Source organism: Emericellopsis atlantica (assembly GCF_019669845.1).
Source record: "Emericellopsis atlantica unplaced genomic scaffold F5Z01scaffold_15, whole genome shotgun sequence".
Classification (NCBI taxonomy): domain Eukaryota; kingdom Fungi; phylum Ascomycota; class Sordariomycetes; order Hypocreales; family Bionectriaceae; genus Emericellopsis; species Emericellopsis atlantica.
The window spans coordinates 8,776-30,707 of record NW_025764717.1 but is presented as its reverse complement, the minus strand read 5'-3'; the positions used below and the strand labels follow the sequence as shown (position 1 = coordinate 30,707).

The 21,932-nt window shown below is 57.1% G+C and overlaps 10 protein-coding genes across 10 annotated transcripts; 3 read left to right on the top strand and 7 right to left on the bottom strand.

Moving 5' to 3' along the window:
• Positions 1-1,829: 1,829 nt before the first annotated feature.
• On the top strand, positions 1,830-2,162 carry F5Z01DRAFT_636920 (uncharacterized protein; the record flags this gene model as incomplete). The annotated part of the gene is made up of 1 exon (XM_046262245.1): positions 1,830-2,162. One exon carries the CDS (start codon positions 1,830-1,832, stop codon positions 2,160-2,162), a length of 333 nt encoding a protein of 110 aa, XP_046117619.1.
• Positions 2,163-2,347: 185 nt separating this feature from the next.
• Positions 2,348-2,855, bottom strand: F5Z01DRAFT_636919 (uncharacterized protein; the record flags this gene model as incomplete). The annotated part of the gene is made up of 3 exons (XM_046262244.1): positions 2,348-2,443; positions 2,491-2,634; positions 2,670-2,855. The coding sequence occupies 3 exons, from the start codon at positions 2,853-2,855 to the stop codon at positions 2,348-2,350; spliced, it is 426 nt and encodes a 141-aa protein (XP_046117618.1).
• Positions 2,856-4,249: 1,394 nt separating this feature from the next.
• On the bottom strand, positions 4,250-6,526 carry F5Z01DRAFT_724267 (P-loop containing nucleoside triphosphate hydrolase protein; the record flags this gene model as incomplete). Its single annotated transcript, XM_046266628.1, has 3 exons — positions 5,993-6,526; positions 4,928-5,005; positions 4,250-4,492 (listed from the first exon to the last, which is right to left on the bottom strand). The coding sequence occupies exons 1-3, from the start codon at positions 6,176-6,178 to the stop codon at positions 4,250-4,252; spliced, it is 507 nt and encodes a 168-aa protein (XP_046117617.1). The 5' UTR covers positions 6,179-6,526.
• F5Z01DRAFT_123546 (uncharacterized protein) lies at positions 6,513-7,906 on the top strand. The gene is made up of 8 exons (XM_046257512.1): positions 6,513-6,652; positions 6,706-6,801; positions 6,851-6,947; positions 7,000-7,042; positions 7,218-7,264; positions 7,314-7,360; positions 7,550-7,846; positions 7,894-7,906. The coding sequence occupies exons 1-7, from the start codon at positions 6,584-6,586 to the stop codon at positions 7,661-7,663; spliced, it is 513 nt and encodes a 170-aa protein (XP_046117616.1). The 5' UTR covers positions 6,513-6,583; the 3' UTR covers positions 7,664-7,846; positions 7,894-7,906.
• Positions 7,716-11,318, bottom strand: F5Z01DRAFT_123771 (uncharacterized protein). The gene is made up of 5 exons (XM_046257514.1): positions 11,065-11,318; positions 8,114-11,014; positions 7,993-8,065; positions 7,889-7,945; positions 7,716-7,837 (listed from the first exon to the last, which is right to left on the bottom strand). Exons 1-5 carry the CDS (start codon positions 11,204-11,206, stop codon positions 7,768-7,770), a joined length of 3,243 nt encoding a protein of 1,080 aa, XP_046117615.1. The 5' UTR covers positions 11,207-11,318; the 3' UTR covers positions 7,716-7,767.
• A 443-nt stretch (positions 11,319-11,761) lies between these two features.
• F5Z01DRAFT_656447 (uncharacterized protein) lies at positions 11,762-13,211 on the bottom strand. Its single transcript, XM_046263581.1, has one exon. It carries the CDS (start codon positions 12,725-12,727, stop codon positions 11,885-11,887), a length of 843 nt encoding a protein of 280 aa, XP_046117614.1. The 5' UTR covers positions 12,728-13,211; the 3' UTR covers positions 11,762-11,884.
• Positions 13,212-13,615: 404 nt separating this feature from the next.
• Positions 13,616-14,076, bottom strand: F5Z01DRAFT_674577 (uncharacterized protein; the record flags this gene model as incomplete). Its single annotated transcript, XM_046265058.1, has 2 exons — positions 13,616-13,625; positions 13,697-14,076. The coding sequence occupies 2 exons, from the start codon at positions 14,074-14,076 to the stop codon at positions 13,616-13,618; spliced, it is 390 nt and encodes a 129-aa protein (XP_046117613.1).
• Positions 14,077-14,529: 453 nt separating this feature from the next.
• Positions 14,530-15,159, bottom strand: F5Z01DRAFT_674576 (uncharacterized protein; the record flags this gene model as incomplete). The annotated part of the gene is made up of 2 exons (XM_046265057.1): positions 14,530-14,925; positions 14,977-15,159. The coding sequence occupies 2 exons, from the start codon at positions 15,157-15,159 to the stop codon at positions 14,530-14,532; spliced, it is 579 nt and encodes a 192-aa protein (XP_046117612.1).
• Positions 15,160-15,477: 318 nt separating this feature from the next.
• On the top strand, positions 15,478-16,751 carry F5Z01DRAFT_123407 (uncharacterized protein). Its single transcript, XM_046257511.1, has one exon. The coding sequence runs from the start codon at positions 15,726-15,728 to the stop codon at positions 16,317-16,319; it is 594 nt and encodes a 197-aa protein (XP_046117611.1). The 5' UTR covers positions 15,478-15,725; the 3' UTR covers positions 16,320-16,751.
• On the bottom strand, positions 16,477-21,559 carry F5Z01DRAFT_123368 (brefeldin A resistance protein). Its single transcript, XM_046257510.1, has 2 exons — positions 17,323-21,559; positions 16,477-17,271 (listed from the first exon to the last, which is right to left on the bottom strand). The coding sequence occupies exons 1-2, from the start codon at positions 21,335-21,337 to the stop codon at positions 16,634-16,636; spliced, it is 4,653 nt and encodes a 1,550-aa protein (XP_046117610.1). The 5' UTR covers positions 21,338-21,559; the 3' UTR covers positions 16,477-16,633.
• Between the last annotated feature and the right edge of the window lie 373 nt (positions 21,560-21,932).

Here is a 21,932-nt window from a genome sequence, read left to right as displayed (position 1 = left end):
AAGTTGTTGAAGCCTTCTTGCAGGCTACGGTAGGTGGTCTCTGGGAACTCGACGTATTCTTGAAAGGCGATCTCCAGAGCGATCAGGAAGACGCCCAAGGCCTGATTGTTGAAGCCTTCTTGCAGGCTGCGGTAGGTGGTCTCTGGGAATTCGGTCTCCAGAGCGATCAGAAAGACACCCAACCCTTGTTATTGAAGCCTTCTTGAATCGCCTCGACGTATTCTTGAAAGGCGATCGCAAGGTCATCGGTGTCCTTTTCTTTGACAGCCTCTTCGGTATCACTCCAAGCCTCGGTCTCTAGAGCGATCAGGAAGGCACCCAAGCCCTGGTTATTGAAACCACCTTGCAGGCTGCGGTACGTGGTCTGGAAAAGGGCGAACACAAGGTCATCGACGTCCTTTTCCTTGACAGCTTCTTCGATATCACCCCAAGCCTCCTCAACAGACTTATGATTGCCGTGAAGTCAATGGGAAGCCTCGAGGAAAAGAAGAAGAAGGGAGGGTTCGTGATGCGGCTTGCGAGATCAGCCATGATTGCAGCGTGGAGTGGAAGAGAAGAGGAGTGCACGCTATTGGAACTAACGGGGAAAGCACTCTTATAGAGGCACAGATTCGCAGAGGTCGGGATGCCGTGAAAAGAAAAAGGCTTGAAGAAAAGATAAAGAAGGAACTCGAGGTGAAGGCGTGATGCCGCGAAGATGCTGCCTTTGGAGGGCAGATGTGGGCCGAATGTGTAGCCTAAAGTGACTGGCTTGAGGCAGTCACCGGGCCCAACACAGTCACTGGGCCTGACACACAACAGACATATTTATAATTGATCAATAGATTATAACCAAGTCAAACACCGCCTTCACTAATGATATAGGTACCATGGTTCCCCCAGTTGACCGCAGCCATATCGCTGACGACCTCTACGAATCCGTGCCTCTACAAGAGTCCTTTCCCCATTAGCTCTGATAGCGTGCACTCCTTTACTCCTCCACCACCCTACACTACGACCATGGCTAATCTCGCTAGCCGCATCACGAAATCCGACGACCGAGAATATTTCAGCAGGGTCTTAGCGACCAACGTATGCGTGTCCGCACCATGCTCCCTCCCGAGATCCAGGTACTGCTATTCTCGACGACCTCTCCTAAGAAGGTGCTTAACTACGCCACGAAATCCGCACCCGACGCCCACTCCCTCAATGTGACTGGCAGCGATGGATAAGTGTTAGATAGAGCATGACCCTTGCCTGGAATGGAAGAAGCGCCAGACCCTGCCGCGGCCTTTGCCGCCGACGACTGGAGGCAGCGAACATGAAGCGGGCTGATTTGATGCGGCTCTTGGCAGCGGAGAAACAGCATTATATGTTCTTTACGACCATTGATCTACAGGTAAATAACGACAAGAAGTACACGGTCTGAGTTTGACTCTCAGATAAGCCACGTCGGCCCCGCGAGCGCCGGGACTGGCCCGAGCACACAGGTAACCATTGCCCGAACAATGAGGAGAAGTACACTATTCTGTACCGAATGCAGGGTCTGAAATGACGATTAGCCAGTCCGTGATCTTCGTCAAGGTGAGTCTGAGAAGGTGCTCAACTACGCCATGAAATTCGTACCCGATGCCCACACTCTCAACTCCATTCAAGAGTACTAGCTAACCAAGAAATAGACTCGCGAGAGCGCAAACATCATCGAAAACGTATGAGCGCCGACGGCCACAGGGTCTCTGCTCTGTATGCCGCCTTCGAGGGCGCCCAGGCCCAGCGCGACGAGCGTCTCGCCAAATTCCGCAGCGGCGAGAACAAGGTCCTCATTACTACGAACGGCCCGTGGCATTGATATGTCCAGTGTCTCCATGGTCATCAACTACCTACGACATCCCCCAGGTGCCATGAAGGGTCGTAGCGACGATGAGCCCGACCATAAGACCTACCTCCACCGAAATGGTCGCACGAGTCGCGTGTCTATCAGCTTTGTCTCCGACAAGAAGTCGTATCAGGGTTTGAATAAGATCGCCACCCACTACGGCATTAAGTTGGTCAAGCTGGACACGGAGGACTGGGACGACGCTGAGGAAAAGGTTCAGGACGTGATCAAGAAGAACCGCGGGCAAGCGAGCTGGAATTTCCTACTAGTCAATGAATATTCAATTGCTACATTAAGTCAATATTGAATCCCTTGAATCGCAGCCCATGCCCTACTAACGCGACGCAGCCTGACCCTTTCTGTCCTCCGCCTCAGTCACCTCCTCCCGCTAACTCATGTCTTCGTTATAGGAGGTGCTCGCGGTGGCCTGTGCTTGCTTCTGGCTGTCTGTGGCGCTGGGAGTGTAGCTCGCTTGCGCGCGGTTCTTCTTGATCACGTCCTTGACCTTTTCCTCGTGTACTCGTTGTAGGAGGTGCTCGCGGTGGCGTGCGCTTGCTTCTGGCTGTCTGTGGCGCTGGGAGCGTGGCGCTATGTCATAGGAGACAATATAATCAGTACTCCACCACACAACACACGCTAGTCCAAGCTAGAACCTTCTCAGGGAAAAGTTCGTCGCGCTGGGCCCCCTCAAAGGCGGCATGGAGAGCAGAGACCTTGTGGTCTTCGGCAGTCATGCGCTGTTCGATGATGTTTGCGCTCGCGGGTCTGCTCTTGGTCAGCTGGAACTCTCTAATTAGACCTAGTATGAACTCACCTTGACAAAGGTGACGGACTGGCCGATCATAATTGGGCCGTATAATCGACACAGAATTATATATTTCTCCTCGTTGTTCGGGTAGTCGATGAATTTCTGGGGATTCCATTGACGGCTAGTTCGCTGCGCTACATCTTGAGGAGGTGGACCCATACAATCGACATAGGATAGTGTGTTTCTCCTCATTATCGGGCAGTCGATGAATATCTGTGAGATTCCCTTGACGGTCAGTCCACTGCGCTGTAGCTTGAGAGAGTGCGCATCGGGTGCAATTTCGTGGCGTAGTTCAGCACCTTCTCAGAGAAGGTCGCCGAGAACAGGAGCACTCTGGAGGGAGCATGGTGCGTCGGGTGCAAATTTCGTGGCGTAGTTCAGCGCTGAGAATAAGAGCGCCTGGATCTCTGGAGGGAGCATGGTGCGGACACGCATGCATTGGTCACCAAGACCCTGCTCAAGTTTTTTCGATGCGGACTCAGTTGGGAGTTGGGACCCATAGGGGAAGCCTCAGCGGCTGGAGTGTTCTCGACGGCCGCGCCGTCGGGCTTCGTGATGCGGCTCGCGAGATCAGCCATGATCGCAGTGCGTAGTTGTGGAAGAGAAGGAAGTGCACGCTGTCAGAGTCAGCGGGGAAAGCACTCTAAAAAGGCTCGAGGAAATGATACCGTAAGGAAGGAATTCGAGGTGAAGGCAGAGTGATGGGAGGCGGGTCGAGAGTCAATATGGATCTCAGGGGAACCGACTTACCCGGAAGCTAATACGTAATATTTTTGCTGAGTCGGGTGCGTACTAGGTACTAAGTACTACTAAGTAGTACGCATGCGTGTCCGCACCATGCTCCCTCCCGATATCCAAGTATTCCTGCCTGTCCGTGAGAAGGTCTAGTGGTCTTAAGTTGGTTTGGACTTGAGTGTGTTGTGCAGTGGAGTACTCATAACCACCTTAGCGGTTGGGTGTTTTTGAAAATATGTCCTGCCGCCAAATGTCCTTCAATACATCGCTAATATATGTTGAGCTCTATTCAACAGAAGGTATGATCTAGTGAGGGACAATTATCTACGTGATATCTTCCCTGAGCTCTTTCCGGTGTTATTTATATTTTCAAAAACAGCCCCCTCCTCCGTAGTATATATTGTCTGGTGTGATATGGAGCGGACCTTGAAGGAGTGGCTGTTCAATGGAATTTTATAATCCTACTTAGAACTCACTAGAAAAAGGCAAAATGTCCTGACTCCTCGGTCTGTTAACCTTTGTGCAGAGTGGCACTCATTGCCATACAGGCCTAAAACTAAACCAGAACAAGCTACGGCGAGGACGGACAAGCAATATATCAATATCGAACCAGGTGATAAGTTCTTATGTTTATGTGCCCATGCCCTACTAACGTGACGCAGCCTTGCCTTTTTTCTCCTCCGCCTCAGTCTTGTCTCATCCCCGTAACTCATGTCTTCGTTGTCGTCGCCGACTCATGATAAAAGCAAGCCCTCATCCTGCTCTAAGCAAAAGGTTGATGGGTGCTACTGCAGTGTTAAAGCTGATGGAGACAATGGCCCCCACAAAGGAAAGGTATACCGACGATACGGCTAGCAACCGACGCGCCCGAAGCGACCGGTGCGCCCAATGCGGTGGAGGTAGGTCTCGTGGTCCGGCTCATCGTCGCTACGACCTTTCATGGGGATGTCGTAGTTGATTACCATGGAGACACTGGAGACATCGATGCCTCGGGCTAGGACGTTCGTGGTGATGAGGACCTTGTTCTCGCCGATGCGGAATTGGCGAGAAGTTCGTCGCAGACGTCCTAGTCCGTGGCGGCGAAAAGTTCGATGCTCTTGGCGCCCTCAAAGGCGGTATGAAGAGCAGAGACCCCGTGGCCATCGGCGACTGTTCGATGATACTTGCGCTCTCGCGAGTCTGTCTCTTGGTTAGCTGGCACTCTGACTGGGCTTTGCATAGACTCACTTTGACAAAAATGACGAACTGGCCGATCGAGACCTTACAGTCGGCACAGAATGGTGTACTTCTCCTCGTTATTTGGGCAGTCCATGAACAGTTGGTCGCGCTGGGCGCCCTTGAAGGTGACATGAAGGTGGAAACAGAAACGTTGGGGGCCGAAAGGGAGAGATACCCTCCTCTCGATAGCCTAGATAACAATAACAACTCCACGCAGGTGTTCCTTCCCGTTGATCTTTGTTGGGGCTAATGTGGTGGGGCTTCTGACCTTGCCCCTTTTCCCTTCTCGGTTGGGTCGGGCAGGTGGCCACCTGCGCTGAGACCTTGTGGCCATTGGTGGTCATGCGCTGTTCGCGCTCTCGCGAGTCTATTTCTTGGTCAGCTAGTACCTGTTGGTTAGCGCGGAGAGTCAGCGTGGCTGTTCATTAAGTTAACACAGAAACCAAAGACTCGGCCTTGGTGGTCAGTGGGCTTGGACTCTTGGAAAGAAGAAATGATGTATTAATGGGGTTGGAGATTGATGCGTTTGTATATCTCAATATCGAACCAGGTGGTTATCTCAATATCGACAGATAATGAGTTCTGATGCCTATGTATGTGCCCATGCCTTACTAACGTGACGCAGCCGTCCCCCTTTACTCCTCGCCTCAGTCAGGCCTCGTCCCCGTAACTCATGTCTTTGGTTCCTTGTGTTCTCGGGCCAGCCCTCGCGGGGCCGACGTGGCTTGTCTGAGAGTCGAACTGAGACTCCGCCTCAGTCAGGCCTCGTCCCCGTAACTCATGTCTTCGGTCACCTGTGTTCTCGGGCCAGGCCTCGCGCTCGGCCGACTTGTCCGAGAGTCGAACTGAGACCGTGTACTTCTTATCGGCATTTTCCTGCAGGTCAATGTTCGTAAAGGACGGCTGTACCTCTTGTCGGCAAAGGACGGCTGTACTTCTTGTCAGCATTTCTCTGTAGATCAATGTTCGTAAAGGACGGCTCTACCTCGGTCTCCAAGGCGATTAGGAAGACACCCAAGGCCTGGTTGAAGCCTTCTTGTAGTCTACGGCAGGTGGTCTCTGGGAACTCGACGAGAATCGTCTCGACGTATTCTTGGAAGGCGATCTCCAGAGCGACCCGCTTGTGTCATCCCCGTAAATCATGTCTTCCGGTTTATCTTGATGACGCCCTTGACCTTTTGCTCAGCGTTATCCCAGTCCTCCGTGTCCAGCTTGACCAACTCAATGCCGTAGTGGGTGGCGATCTTATTCAGACCCTGATACGACTTCTGGCTGTCCGTGGCGCTAGGAGAGTAGCTCGCTTGCGCGCGGTTCTTCTTGATGACGTCCTTGACCTTTTGCTCAGCGTTGTCTCAGTCCTCTGTGTCTAGCTTGACCAAGTCAATGCCGTAGTCCTCATTGTTCGGGCAGTCGATGAATATCTGGGAGATTCCCTTGACGGTCAATTCGCTGTGTTGCAGCTTTTGAGAGTGGGCGTCTGGTGCGAATTTTGTGCCGTAGTTGAACAACTTCTCGGAGAAGGTCGCCGAGAACAGGAGCACCTGGATCTGCGGAGGGAGCATGAGGAGGACACCTATTCTCTTGATTCCAGTCGCTGAGAGAGTGGGCGTTGGGTGCGAATTTCGTGGCGCAGTTGAGGATTGAATATTGACTTAACATAACAAATAAATAAAGGGAACTACAGCTCTCTCCGAGACAATGCGATTAGTGGTTCACTACAAAATACAAACGTCATACTGCGTCATACGGCTGACCGTAGCTGCCGTGTGAAGTTCAAGTGAAGTTTACAGGTAAGGTACGAGACGAGACAATCAGGCATGTTACCCTGCTTAGTCAGGCTACACCATTGACCCACACAGCTGCCCTCAAAAGGCGCGCTATCGCGTGCTTCCTCTTTCCCTTAACATCAACATCTTCTTCGGACAGAGAATCATCATCTTCGCTCCTCTGATCCATTTTTCATCATCATGCGTCTGGCAGTGGCTCTGGTCATCGCGCCAATGACTGCACCGAGCCTCCCAACAAGTGTGGTGAAAGTAAGTCATCTCCTCCAGTCGATATCATATGAATGCTTCTAACACGTTTATAGTGGGCCACTTCAGCAAGGATTGCGAAAAGCCGGAGACGTGCCTCAACTGTGGTGAAGAGGGCCACAAGTTCTTCGGTTGCCCGAAGCCAAAGGACTGTATGTTTGATCACCAAAGATGATGTGGCAATACTAATCAGCTCTGCAGATTCAATCCCAAGATTGTCCTGAACCCAAGGCTGAGCGCTCCCGCGAGATCATCGCATGCCCGAACTGCAACGAGGAGGGCCATCGTCTACTCTATTGTAGGTGATCACCTTTCCTACCCGTCGAGCTTTCCATACTGACGCCACATAGGCAAGCAGCCTCGTGTTGACAAGAACGCCTGTCGCAATTGCGGGTGGGTACCCTTAAAATAACTTGCTCGGTCTGCAAAGAGAAGGGCCACACCAAGGCTCGCTGCCCGCAAGCGGACGGCGAGGCTGGCGGCGATGCACCTGGCTATGACGACGCAGGTGCAAATGACGAGGGCAATGATTATGCCGGTGGCTCAGCCTTTGACGCTGTGGATGAAGTCGAAGCGGATGCCACAAGTTCTTCGGTTGCCCGAAGCCCAAGGACTGTATGTTTGATCACTAAAGATGATGTGGCAATGCTAATTAGCTCTGCAGATTCCAAAATCACTTGCTCGGTCTGCAAAGAGAAGGGTCACACAAAGGCTCGCTGCCCACAAGCGGACGGCGAGGCTGGCGGTGACGCACCTGGCTCACAAAGAGAAGGGCCACACGAAGGCTCGCTGCCCACAAGCGGATGGCGAGGCTGGCGGTGACGCACCTGGCTACGACTATGCCAGTGGCTCAGCCTTTGATGCCGTCGATGAAGTCGAAGCGGATGGATCACACCAAAGCTCGATGCCCGCAAGCGGACGGCGAGGCTGGCGGTGGCGCACCTGGCTACGACGACGCTGGTGCTATGGACGAGGGCATGGACTATGCCGGAACATAATGACATTACTATATGAAACTATCTGTACAGCCTACGTCAATAGCCGAAAATCCAAGCTCGTCATCAAACATGTCCACGCATCAACATCTCAACGCATCAATATCCAAAACTATCAGTGTATCATTTCGTCTTCCCGGTCAACGCGTCGTAAGCGGACCCGAGTCCTAGCCCACTGAGCACCTTGTTCAATCTATAACACGTTAGTCCAAGTTTCAAACAAAGAGATCAAGAGTTAACTTGCCCCAGGCCACCTAATAAACCATCAACCAGGTTGCCAAGGCCGAGACCTGACAATAATCTAGAAAGTCCGTCAGCAGGAGATCAATTACTGCAGCGGGTTCTTACCTTCCAACGATGCCGAGGACACCAGTAAGTAGGAGTCCAACCGCGGCAATGATCTGGCCAAGCGGTTCAGTCACTGCATGTCGTTAGCAGAGTCCACCTCCCATCCACCTTCAAAACGTACAAAGTCCCCACAGCGGGTTAAGCTCCTTCTTCGCCTTGGGAAGTGACTCAAGCTTTCTCTTGGCACCGTCGACAGTCTGCGTAACATCCCCCGTCAATGTCTTCAAAACCTCGGCGAGATGGTGCTCCTCGGGGCTCGCGTCCTTGGTGCCTGACTTTTGCTTGGCCTGGCGTTGGATACGACCGTCGGGGTCCATACCGCGGACAATGCCGTTGGTCTCTTGAAGAATCTTGCCGCCTTCCTCGATGAGGGGCTTCACCTCCTTGACGAGCTGCTCCTGGTCAATCTCATCAGATTTCTTGTTGTCAACAACAGCCATCTTGTCCTTGATCATGTTTAGGATGGGCTGAATCTTTTCAAGAGACTGCTCAATGGCGCCGCTGAGTTGGCCGGCAAGCTGGCGGTCATCCTCAGCCTTCTTCTCCTCGGCCTCGGTCTTCTCACGAGCCTGGCGGGCCTCCTCTGTCTCCTTAGCCTCCTCCTGGGGAATATCCTGAATCAGGGCGACGTGACCAACGGTCTGACCCTTTGTATTGATGATATCGCCGTCAGCATCAATCTCCTTGCCGACGACAGACGACAAATCACCCGAAACAAGCTTGCCAATGGTCTCGCCTTCATTGTTGACGACGTTGCCCTCGCGGTTCACCTTGAGACCTTCCATTGGACCTTTGGGCTTCTTCTCATCCTCAGGGGGGCTCCATCGTTCTGCCTTGCCAAGCGTGTTGCCGTTCTTGTCCACGATCTCGCCGTCCTGGTCAACTGGGCGGCCGAATAGTGTCTTGCCGTCACCTGAGGTGAGGCGTCCAACAATGTCACCTCCGGGTGTGACGATCGTACCATCCTTGGCGACGGTAAGACCCTCCAATTCGGCAAAGGGGCCTTCTTTCGAGCCCTCACGCTCGCCCTCAGAGACGACCTCGGCCTGGCCCAAGACGTCACCAGACTCGGACAAAATCTGGCCTTGCTTGTTGCACATGCGTCCGACCATAGATGGGACATTGCCCTCCACAACCTTGCCGTAGATTACACCGGACCCATCCACGACGTTGCCAGCCTTGTTGACACGCTTGCCCGCCAGGATAGAGCGGTCCACCTCCTCCTCCTCGGGCTCCGGCTCATCCCAGGGCTCAGCCTTGCCAATAGCGTTTCCAAAGCGGTCTAAAATATCTCCATCCTCGTCCACCTTTGAACCTTTGAGCCTTTTGACTTCACCCTCGACGAGCGTGCCGACACGCTTGCCGTCCGAGGTAATACTGCCGTCCGCCTCCACAACCGCGTCGGGGAAATTCTCGAATGGAGAAAAGGATTTGCTGGCAGCTTGCCTTTCCGAGTCGGACACGGGCTCGGCATGACCAACGATGCTACCACTATCGTTCCAGATCTGGCCCTTGGCATCGCAGCGATGGCCCTGGAGCTCTTTGGGGTTGCCGTCTTTGAGTGTCCCCACGACCTCGCCCTGCTTGTTGACGAGTTTACCGCCCTTATTGACGGTGCAGCCGTCGAGGAACGACCAGTCGGGGGCCTCCTCTTCGGGAGCTTCTTCAGGCTCAGGCTCATCCCAGGGCTCGGCCTTGCCGACCTTGTTGAACTGTCCGTCGAGGACATCGCCGTCCTCGTCCACCTTCGATCCCTTGAGCTTCTTAGGGTCTCCCTCAACGAGCGTGCCGACGCGAGTGTCATTATTCTCGCTCTGCACGACGCTACCGTCACCACGAACGATGGCGTCGGGGAAGTTCTTGAAGGGGGGATCCTCTTTCTGCTCCGCGTCGTCTTGCGGGAGGGGCTCCGCTTTGCCGACGATTTTGCCAGAGTCGTTCCAGATCTGGCCCTGCTCGTCGCTCTTGCAACCCTGTAGCTTTTTAGGCTCGCCTTCGACGAGCTTGCCGACGGTCTTGCCGTCGATCACGAGGTTGCCGCCCTTGTTGACGGTGGCGTTCTCCAGGATGGAGAAGTCGAGGGCCTGGCTGGCCTCATCTTGGGCGTCCTCTACTTTGTCTTGAGCATCCTCTGTTGTATCGTCGATCTTCTTCTCGGGATCCTCAGCGCCCTCCGGGACAGTCTCCTCGGCAGTGTCCTGGGCAGCGCCCTGGGCGTCCTTATTCGTGTCGTCGAGCTTCTTCTCGGAGTCTTCGGCACCATCCTGGGCAGTCTCTTCGGTAGTGTCGTTGACGTCCTTGACGGTATCGTCGAGCTTCTTCTCAGGGTCCTCGGTGCCTTCTTGGGTGTCTTGGGCGCCTTTTTGAGCGTCTTCAGTGGTCTCGTCGAGCTTCTTCTCAGAGTCTTCAGCAGTCTCATCGGCAGTGTCTTTTGTGTCCTGGGCTGTATCGTCGAGCTTCTTCTCAGGGTCCTCAGCACCCTCCTGGGCAGTCTCTTCGGTGTTGTTCTTTGTGTCTTGGACGCCCTGCTCTGTGGTCTCGCCCGTCTGCTCCTGAACGTCGTCCGAGGCCTCCTTGCCCTTGGAACCGAACGAGCCGAGCGTGTTGTAAGCACCCTTGGCGGTCTTGCCGAACCAGCCGCTGGATGACTTGCTATCACCGCCCTCGGTTATATACTCGCCGGCGCTTTCCGTTGTGTCGTCCACCTTGTCGGTGGCGTCGTCTGTTGTCTTATCTGCCGTGTCTTGTGCCGCGTCTCTGCTATCTTGCGCCTTCTCTGTGCTCTTTGTGGTCTCGTCTACCTTGGCATCATCACCGCCAAGGGTGGTCTTGCCGAGGACATCGCCTGCCTCGGAGACAATGTTGCCAGCCTCGTTCACGGTATTGCCGGCGAGCTCCTTGGGATCACTCGAGTCGGCAATCTTGCCGATGCTCTTGCCAGACTCGTCCACAATCTCGCCGGCCTCGTTCACGGTGCCGGTGACGGAGCGAGGCACATTTTCAGCCTGCTTTGTGGCGTCGTCTGCTGGTCCTTGTTAGCTTGAGTCATGTATAGGTGACTACAGGACGTACTTGGGTTGCTCTTCTCCGCGCTGGGGGTATCTTTTTTCCATCCGCCAGCGACGGATAGTGGGTTGGTGGGCATGTTGTAGTATGGTTTCTTTCGCTGTGGTAACTGCACTGAACTTCTCAGGGCAGCAAACTTGCGCTTCATAGTCTAGCTCGAGGCCCGTCGACGCAGCATCCTCGCCCTCTTATACCAAACCATGCCCTCTACACCTGGCGGATCCAGGAACAGGAATGCCCCTCCAGTCTGGCCACCAAACCTGCTTGTGCGAAACGCTGCCAACGTCACGTCTGTTGGCCGTCCCTCCCTCACGGCAGGGAATCTCACAAGAGTAGCTGAGCTGACAGCCACTGACACTCAAGCCACACGTCATGTCCACGGCTCGTATGACATCGTTCGGCCGCCACCCGGGCAGTCGTGGCTTGATGGGGTGCGTGAACTTGAAGGCGTGCGTGGTGTGTGGGTCGTGGTCGATATCAAGGGTCGCCTCTATCGAGCCGACGACCGGGTTCCCCATGCAACAGAAACATAGGGGGACTAGATTTCCTTGGACACGGGACGACGATCACGCATCGCATGAGCCACAGCATCGAGATTGCGTGCGTGCGTGGTTTGTCAAAAGTTCATTCTGGGGGTCTGAATTACATCAAGGTGCGGCGGGCGGGTGGGTAGCCAAAGCAGGTTTTTCGTCAAAATCCATGCCGTAAAGTCCATCCTCTGCATGGAACCCGCGCATTCTCGGTCGTATACGTAGTCAACTGCGAATCCTGGACTAGAGAGCCATGCGGCGTTACGAGTTTGAAGTTTAATTTATTATCCTAGTCATCATGATCCGCGAGTGTCATTGGAGCTCGCCTGCTCGTTCTCCTGCTCATCCGCAAGGCCCTGCTCGCTGCTTGTGCTTGTGCTTGTGCTTGCCTCGCGCTTGTTTTCCTGCCGGTGCTGTTCCTGTTTCACCTGGTTGAAGATGGTGGGGATCTTGAGTATGATTTGGATCCCATCAAACGTCGATTTGACGTCGAGATAGATCTCAGAGGGCCGCGGTGCAGACGCAGGCTGTGGCGCGCTGCAGCCGCACGGCTTCTTCTTGTCTGCCTCTGGCTGCTTCTCCTGCTCCTGCTCCTGTGGCTCATCCGCCTTCTTGGGCGGCTCGTTCAGTTTCCCAATGATGCCGCCGTCTGCCGAATAAATATTGCCCATGTCGTCGACACGTAGCCCCCCGTCGAGCTCCTTGAGGGGCGGCTGGTCGTGGTTCTCGGACACGTGGCCCACGACCTGGCCCTCTGCGAGGACATCACCGTTGGCAGAGACGGGGCGTCCCACCATGGACGGCAGGTCGCCCTCGACGCGTCCCTTTACGGTACCATCCCAGTCGAGGACGTTGCCAAACTCATCGACGTACTTGCCCTCGAGGCCCTCTGCGAGGCCCGCCGTCTGACGACGCTGGGCGCGACGCTGCTCGGATTGCGAGGGCGCCTGCGGTGAGGAGCCGTCGCCCAAGGCGATGCGCGGTATGGGATCAATGTGCGCGGGTTTGCGCGGCTCAGCGTCCGCGCTCGTCGGTGTGAAGGACATGCCCGCCTTGTATGGCACGTCAAAGGTGTGCGTGGTGTGCGTGGGCGGGGAATGACCAGGTCCAGGAGAGCCCTGCTGCTCAGGCTCAGGCATTGTGGACAGCAGTGGACGCAGTGGACTGCAGTGGAAGGGGGTTCAGCTTCAGCAGCAGCGGCGGCGGATGAGCACGGGGGGTTCCAGTCCTGATGCAGTGGTCGGGAGCCGCTGGCAATGCGGTCGCGTCTCGCGATCCATCAGGGCAAGTTGGACATGAGCGAGTCTGACGGCCCCTCTTCCAGGCCAAGACTTGCCAGCTACCCACCAGGCCGGATCGTCATGGCGAGGGTGGGATCGGCAAAAGCTTGACCGACCCTGGCCAAGAACCAAGCAGGCGTTGCGGGGGCGGCGCAGAAACTTGGCAACGTGCGACGCTGGCGCGGCTCCTTGGGATCTGGACCTGGAAATAGTTACGGGCGAATTCCTCTAGCGTCTGCCTGTCAGTTTTCTGCAGCCGCGAACCGGCGCTACGAAGCTTAGCAGATGTGGGCTAGACTAGAAGCAGGACAGCGGCTTGGCTAGCTGGTGGTGTGGTGGTTGACAGTTTGACACATTGTCTATCGAACGTGGCTTGGCGACTAATTTAGTGCTCTGATGGAACTGAGGTAATTATAGGTATTTGATTCTTGATTCTTGGGTATGGAACATGGTGACAAGAGCCATAGTATTCTCCCTCCATGTCCATGTCCATCCAAACCACCTAACTCGCGCTCCCGTCCGTGGACAGATATGCATCGCTCTACCATTAAATACACACAATAGCCATCGCAAATAGAGACAGCCGGATAACGCCAACGCGCAAAGACCAGACAGTAAAGCAGACCACAACTAGTTCTCGCTAGTTCCTGACAAAACGTGAGGATTAGCCACATGGCCCTGAACGAAGAACATATAGACAAAAAGCAGATCAGAGGGCACGACGGAATAGATAGACAAAGAAACCGTCTATCCCGTGCTGGAGGTTTCCACGTAAGAATGGGCGCTGGTACATCGTGAGGAGGGGGTGCAGGGTAGGTCAATACGTACAGCAGGGCGAGCTCGAGGTCGCCGTGGATGCGCGCCTTGAGCTGGATCTCAATGTCGAGGTTGAGGTCGAGACGCAGACGGAGCGTGTCGCTTTTGCCGCCGCCGCCCGACTCGCCGCCCTCTTGCTTCTGGCCGCCTCCCAGGACGCCGCCGCCGACCGAGCCCAGCGTGTTGGAGACCGTAGACATGGCTCCCTCCGCCGTTCCACCCACGTCGCCCACGCCGGGGATCTGGTCGAGTGCCTGGCTCGACGACTTGCTCTTCTTGCTCTTCTTCTTGGTCTTCTTCTCGCGGCGGGGGGGAGGCGCGGCGCCCTCTTCACCTGAAGCCGTGCTGGCCGTGTCCATGTCGTCGACGGACTTTTCTTTTGTGGGGGCCATTGTAGCTTCTTGTGAGGGATGTGTTTTGTATGATTAGGTTGAGAAACCGATGGTTCGAATGATCAATGAGTAGAAGACGAGCTGAGCAATGAATGGAGTGTGAATTGGCGTGCTACTGCAGAGGACCCCTATGATATAATAGACGACGCACGACTCCCATCATCCCGCCATCGAGATGAGAACAGGTTTCAAGAATGAGGTCATCTGTCAATAATTATGGCATGCCATGCCTCACTGACTGACTGACAGCCAGGACCGGCAAAATAAAGACGATCCCTGCCCTGGACACCTGTCCGAAGTGGAAGTGGATGTCCGCCCGCCCCTCCACACCAGCTGCGCATGGAAATGGCGCGGACGCTGATGCGGCTGCTGCCAAGTTCTGCCCAGTTCGAATCAAGCTTCTGCTGAATCCGGGGACGTGTCTTGGACTCTTGGTGCCCTTTGGACCTCAGCTCACCCCTTGACATAGCGACTCTCGACGCCCTGCTGCATCATCCTTCGACGCAGCCGCAGCGGCAGGCCACCACCGTCGCCCTCGGGGTCCCAGTACACGCTCCACCGCCCGTCCTCGCCCTTTCTCGCCCTGAAGCTGGCCGGATCCTGCTGCAGCGTCAAAAAGTGCTCGTCGGCGCTCCAGCCCCAGGGCCCAATGACGTGACCCTCTGTCGCCTTCTTGCCGCCAAACCGCACCGCGCGCGTGGACCCGTCGACAAAGATCCAGTTCAGCATGGGCGGGTCGTCGGATATCGTGCTGACGAGGCCCTGGTGCTGCTCTGGGCCGGGATACTTGAAGTAGTACCCGCAGAACTTGTGCCCTGGCACGGGCTGGTCTGGGAAGTCGAGGTAGAGCTGGTGTGTTAGCCCTCTGTGAGTCTCTCTGGCAAGTAGGGGACAGCCTACCTGACCGTCCACGAGCACGCAGAACGCGGCCTCGCGCAGCTCGCCCTCCACTGGTAGCATCGCCGTGAGCATAAACTTGAGCTGCTCCTTGCACGCCTGCTGCTGTCGCTGCTGCGCACTGACGGCCTGGCCCACGCCCGTCACTGTCGGGATGGCTGCGATTGCGAGCAGACCGATGACCATGTTGACGCGTCTGGTCTGTATGCAATTGTCTCTCTTCTCGATTCTTGAATGACGTTCTGCGTATATACATGTATCAAGACGGCTCCCGCTAGTCTAGTCCACCACAGAGGATCCACGTACATAATTATTCCGTACAAGTTACTATAAACGTACACGCCAGACAGACCCTCCCCCCCCCACTGTCTGCCCCGTACACTGGCGTCATAGGACGTCTGCCACCCCTGCCCTCTGTTGCTTCGACATCCAGCCTGCAGGTTTCCAAGTTTCGACAGCTGGGACAGTCGAAGCTGTTGCGTCACTTGGCGCGGGCGCCTGGGTTCGGACGCGAAACCCTGCTTGGCGAGACCCTTATCAACGTCTCGTGCGGCTCTGCTATGGATTGTCCATAGTCTACCTATTCTCATCGACCTCTCACGGATAGACACAGCTTCCTACAGATAGACACAGCCAAAAAGCAGCGACAATGAGCACCGTAGGCTGCCACCCGAAGATTCAAAGAGCTGAGCTAACCCCAACAGGCCACCAAAGAAAACGACACCAAGTCCAAGAAAGACTTGAGTGACAAGATGAACGCGCCCCAGAAGCAGGAGGAGCAGGAGGAGCAGACCCAAGAGCAGAGCACAGAGCAGAGCAACGGCACCGCGCAAGAAGACAAACCAGAGCAGCCCTCATCGCAAGACCAGGATGACAAGGCCAAGCCCGACACGGAAAAGGCCACCAACGGGGAAAAGCCGGAAGACGCCAAGAAGGCGGACCAGGCCAAGCAGGACCCCAAGGCCGAAAAGGACGAGGACTCAAGCGCCGAGTTTGAGGACGCCGTCGACGACTCGTCTGCGCGTGACGACGAGGACGAGGACGAGGACGACGAAGATGATGACTCAGAAGAGGAGTCTGACGAGGAAGAGGACGAGTCCGAGAGCGAGGAGGAGGAAGAGGAGCCGACCACACCCAAGGGCCAGCTCACGCGCCGCAAGCAGCAGTGGCAGGAACAGCGCCAGCTGCAGCAGAAGCAGAAGCAACAGCAACAGCAGATGCAGCAGCAAGGTGGCGGCGGCGGTGGGAAGAGCGAGTCCCTCAAGCTGCGGCTGGACCTCAACCTGGAGATTGAGATTGAGCTCAAGGCGCGGATCCACGGTGACCTCGAGCTTTCTTTACTGTAGGTGGGTCCCTATCTTATTATTCTGGGCAGGCATCGTGTTGACGCTGACAGTGACGGGTAATTAGCGAGGGATAGCGGGCGTTGCGATCGAGTTTGGTAGCTAGCTGGCGTTGGGTATTGTCTTGTCTTGTAATGAGCACTCATCTTAAGCGTGTATATTGCTCGAGTGTCTGGCGAGAAGAAAATATATCACTCCTTCACTATTGTACAGGCATGCGAGATGGTCTTTGACAGTATATGCATTAATATATTGACATTACACAAATCTGGTGTTACCTGCCATCGCCCGTCTGTCGTGTGACAGATGGCCATCCATCACTGCTTGGCCATTTGCTTCTTGGCCAGGACCGCCTTCAAGGGATTCTTGCCCTTGAAGCGCAAAAGTGTAGCGGCAAAGATGACAAAGTAGTTAAACGCAATGAACCCGCAAAAGATGCCAAAGTCGCGCCACTTGTGCGAATAGTACACGCTGAAGCTGCGCCCAAACTCGTCACCCGTCGCGAACTGGCAGTAGTTGCACACACCCCCGGCACCCGTCTCGACGTAGCCGCCCGCCTGCTGGATGAACGGCTGCACGTACTCGTCGCACGAGGTACCCGGCGGCGGCGTGAACTGCGCAAACTCGGCGGACGTGCAGCGCACGGGCAGGTCGTGAATGGCGACGCCAAGCAAGCCCTCGAGCAGGTAGTGGAAGGGGGACAGCCAGTACATCCAGCTGCGCCAGAACGTGGGCAGCTGCTGAGCGGGCACAACAACGCCGCAGAAGGAGACGACAAAGAGAAAGAAGATGGGGACGAGGAGCGAGGCGAGTAGCGCGTTGGGCGCAAAGGAGGCAATGGCCTGGCCAAAGGAGACGTAGTACAGCTCAAAGAGGAGGACGAGGAGAAAGGCGAAGCCGGACGCAAAGGCGGACACGTCGAGGCCAAAGATGCCCCACCACCAGCAGTTGAAGTCTGTCATGTTAGCAATCAATAAATTACAAGTTTAGGACAAACAAGACTCACAGACACCCCCGGCCACAATGGCGTACGGGATCTCGACCACGACAGCCGCCGTCGTCCACGCGAACCACGAGTAGATCTTGGCATTATTCTCGCGCGACTCAAAGATGTTGCGCGCATTCAGAAAGACGGGCTGCAGCTGCTGGATGAGCGGCGGCGAGATGGTGAGGGTCATGAAGATGGAGAAGAGCCTGTTCTGGTAGTCGGTGCTGGAGAAGCCAATCTGGAAGAACGTGAAGCAGTTGAAGAGCCCCGTGAGAATGTGCAGCATGAACTTGCCGATAATGTAGTTGGGCGTGCGCCAATACGCGACAAAGGACCGCTTCACCACGAGCCAGGTCTGCGTTGACAGAGGCGCGGCGTACTCGCGGTCGTCACGTAGCGAGGCGGATGGCTCGACGTGGCGACGCTTCTCGATCATGTCGGCAATCTCACGGCTACGCTCCTCGTGTGCCTTGGACCGCGCCCAGACATCGCCCCAGTCCTGGCCGCGGTAGTCGGGGTCACCCGCACCGATGGCGTCGAGCATGTACTCGGCTGGGTTGGCGTCGGGGGGACACTTGTGGGCGCCGTTGGCCTCAAAGTACTCGATGAGGTGCTGGCTGTCGTGGCCCAGGGGTCCGTGGTAGACGACGCGTCCGCCGCTCTTGAGGAGCAGCAGCTCGTCAAAGTGCTCAAAGAGGACGGCAGAGGGCTGGTGGATGGTGCAGAGGACGGCCTGTCCCGCGTCGGCGAGCTTGCGCAGGAAACGCACAATGTTAAAGGCCGCGCCCGAGTCGAGACCAGACGTCGGCTCGTCGAGGAAGAAGAGCAGTTCCGGCTTGGACGCGAGCTCGACGCCAATCGTCAGACGCTTACGCTGCTCCTGGTCCAGCCCGGAGCCAATAGTGCCAATCGTCGCGCCTGCAATATTGCGTAGCTCGAGCAGGTCGATAATGGTCTCGCAGTAGTCCAGCTTCTCCTGGCGCGGTGTCTCTCTGGGCTGGCGCAGGAGGGCGGAGAACTGGAGGGCCTCGCGCACCGTCGCCGTTGGCTCGTGGACGTCCATCTGCTCGGCAAAGCCCGTCGCCCGCTGGAAGGACAGGGGAAGCGGTCGTCCGTCGACGAGAAAGTCGCCCGCGACGGTGCCAAAGTTGATGCGCTGCGCGAGCGTGTTGAGCAGCGTCGTCTTGCCGGCGCCCGACGCGCCCATGAGCGCCGTCAGCTTGCCGGGACGCACGTAGCCCTGGACGTCCTGCAGCAGCTTGCGCTCGCCCTTTTCGTAGGGGATCGTGTAGTTGACGTTTTGAAAGGTGAAGACGGTCTCGTTCTTGGCGACCTGGTTGGATGTGTCGAGGTTCTCCTGCTCCTGGTCCTCGTGACCCTCGACCATGGCGGGCGTGACGTGGGCAGTCGGCCCAGCCTCCTCGTCTGAGCCCTTCTTGTCGCGGCCGCCCGTCTCAATGGCCCTCTCCAGCTTCTTGGGCACCTGGCCGCGCTTGAAGACGGTGATGGCGCCGCCGCCCGCGTTGGGCTTCATGAACTCCATGCCGACGGTGGTGAGGAGGACAAAGGCGAAGAAGAACGCCCAGAGGAAGCCAAAGTTGCGCCACAGGTGCGCGCGGCTGTACTCAAAGGCCGCTTCAATGTAGGCGGCGCCCGAGACGGTGGTCTGCCCAGGGACGCTGCCCTTGAGAGCGCACGACTGGTACTGGGGCTGGGCGCCTGGGCCCTGGGGCACGAGGTAGGGGGGCACGCACTCGATCTGCAGAAAGGCAAACTCGTTGGCCATGAGGCACTCGAAGCCGTACTGGATCCAGTTGATCCAGCGCAGCCAGCTGAACCAGACAGGCATGGACGAGGGCGGGATCAGGTAGCCCGTGTAGACGACGAGGATCTGGATGGAGAGGCCGGTGAAGCGGGTGGCGGTGTCGAGGGTCTTGCACCAGGCCGAGATGGCGCGGAAGAAGGCGTAGGTGGTCATGGTGACGAGCCAGAGGATGAGGGTGGCGATGAAGAACTGCGAGGCGGTCCGGGACAGGTTGGCCATGAAGTAGATGATGACGTTGAAGAGGACGACCTGGATGAAGATGAGGGGCACGTCGACGACGGTCTGCGCAATGGCGTACGCCGCCGGCCGGTAGAAGGAGAAGGACTTGTGCTTGAGCAGGATGGGCTTGGACTCGAACGCGGCCGTCTGCTCGGCGAGGGCGAGCAGGGCGTTGAAGAGGAGGAGGAAGAAGAGCGTGCCGCCGCGTGGAAAGACACCCGCCGCCGTCGGCTGCAAATTGTAAAAGAGGGAGCCGACGATGAGACCCTGGAAGACGAGGCCACCCCATTTGCCAAAGAGCGAGGCCCGGTCGCCCGTCATGACGAGGAACTGCCGCTTCGTGCAGGCCATGACCTGCTGGTGGAAGGGCAGCGTGTAGTTCTTCTCGGCCGATTTCTTGGACGCGTTACGCTCGCGCTGCGACTGCTGGCGCTGCAGCTGCTGCGTCTCAAAGTCCTCGATATCCCGCAGGTTGTTCTGGTACGCCTCGCTGCGACGGTACGCGGCCGCAAACTCGTGGGCGGTGCGTGGGATGCTGTCCTCCCAGCCCTCCCGGACGCTGCGCTCGTGCTGGTCTGAGACGGACGTCAGAAAGTCGGGCGTCGTCCAGCGCTCGGGACACTCGAAGCCCAGGTCCTGAAAGTACTTTTTGGCGCCCTCCGAGGGCCCAAAATAGAGACACTGGCCCTCGTCGATGAGCAGCACCTTGTCGGCCAGGTTGTAGAGCGACTCGCCCGCCTGGTAGAGCGAGACGGCCGTCGTCACGTCCGCCATGTTGGTCATGGCGCGGATGCTGCGGACGTACTCGAGCGCCGTCGACGCGTCGAGGCCCTTGCTCGAGTTGTCCCAGCCCTGCACCGACGCCCGCGTGATCATGGCCTCGGCAATGGACACGCGCTTGCGCTCGCCTCCCGACACGCCGCGGATGAACTCGTTGCCCACGCGGGTCCCCAGCGTGTGCTCGATCCAGAAGAGCTTGGTCACCACCCGCAGGAACTCGCGCACATAGTCCTGCCGCGTCTCGCCCTCGAGCCGCGACTCCTTGCCGGGCGTCCGCGTCTGCAGCGCAAACGACAGCGTCCGCTTCACTGTCAGCGTCGCATAGTGGAGGTCGTCCTCTGGGTTGTAGATGACCTCGCCGCGAAAGTGCTTGGCCATGTCCTCCGCGCTGGTGCCCCCGTACGTCACGTCGCCCTCAACACCCTCGTAGCCCGCGCGCTGGTTGCAAAATGTCTTGAGGAACGTCGAGCAGCCGGACCCGGGTCGGCCCAGCACCAGCAGCAGCTCGCCCGGCCGGACGCAGCCGTCAAACTGGCTCAGCAGCTCGCGCACGGGCGGTTTGGCCAGCGCCGCCTTGGGGCCCTTGGTGAGCAGGTTCTTGAGGGCGCGCGGCAGCCCGAGGAAGACGTCGCCCACCGTCGGCTGGAGAGACGCGCCCAGACCGACGCCCTTGACGGTCAGGTTGCGGAACACAACACCCGCGTGCCGCGTGTTCTCCTCCTCGCTCTGCTCCTGGCGCGCGTGGCCAAACATGCGCGACATGAGTCGGTTGATCTCCTGCGACTGGTCTTCCTCTTCGTCATTGTCCTTGCTGGTGGCGTGCGTGTTGGACGTTCGACGACGCGACAGGATGCGGAAGAGGTCATCCTCGTTGTGGCCGGTCGGGCGCTTCTCCAGCGGCGGCTTGCTGGTCGTCTCGTTGGGCGTGGTGCTCGCCGAGCTGGTCGTGGTCGTCTCGTCGCGGTTGTCACGGTCGTCGCTGACTTGGTGTTGGTTCGGGAGGGTGCTGGTGAGCGAGGGCTCAGCAGTAGCCTCAGATTCAGCAGCGGGTGCCCTCGCACCCGTCAGGATGGGAGCACCGACAGCTGCATGCAGTCCATGTCCTCCTTCTCCTGGCGTGGGCGTCTGCGCGCCGTCTGTGTGCATGGTGCTGGGCGTCTCTGGGAAGCCGCCGGGCACATCCGTGTCCTTGGGCGTGGGGACGTCCATTCTGGTGGTTGAGGCAGCAGCAGCGACGATGGGGTCATGAAAGACAACAATGTAGGCTGCGTGCCGGGTTGGCGCCAGTTGTATATGGTACGTGTCAGTCCATTTGCTTCTGCTCTGCCACGTCGGATCTACGTGCAAAGTCCGTCGCGCTCGCTGTCTCCAAGAAGGCCGAGCACGAGTCTATGACGCGAACGGGCACCCGCGCCCGGTGGGTAAGACAGGCGCTAGGCCAGTCGCTGGGCTAGTACGAAGACTAGAGTCGCTAGACTATGCGATTCGTAGTTTAAGCATGTCCGTATCTGGCTACGCTGGAGGCATTGCTGTCTGTCCATTGGCCTGGTCAGGTCTCTGCGCGATAGTCTGCGTCGTGAGTCGTGACGCGGTACACCATGCCGCAATGGCTAGCGACGCCAAGGACTGACACATCGCATTGCCATTGATATCATTAGAGTTTTCCTTTCTTGCGCCTTACATCGATGCTTGCTGGTGCCACGCGATGCGTGTCCAGTCTGGGGTCGGCCATCGGCGCAGCTTGGCTGGTCGGGCGGTGATCTGATGATGACGTCGCGTATTCCCGATGCTTCGTATATCGACG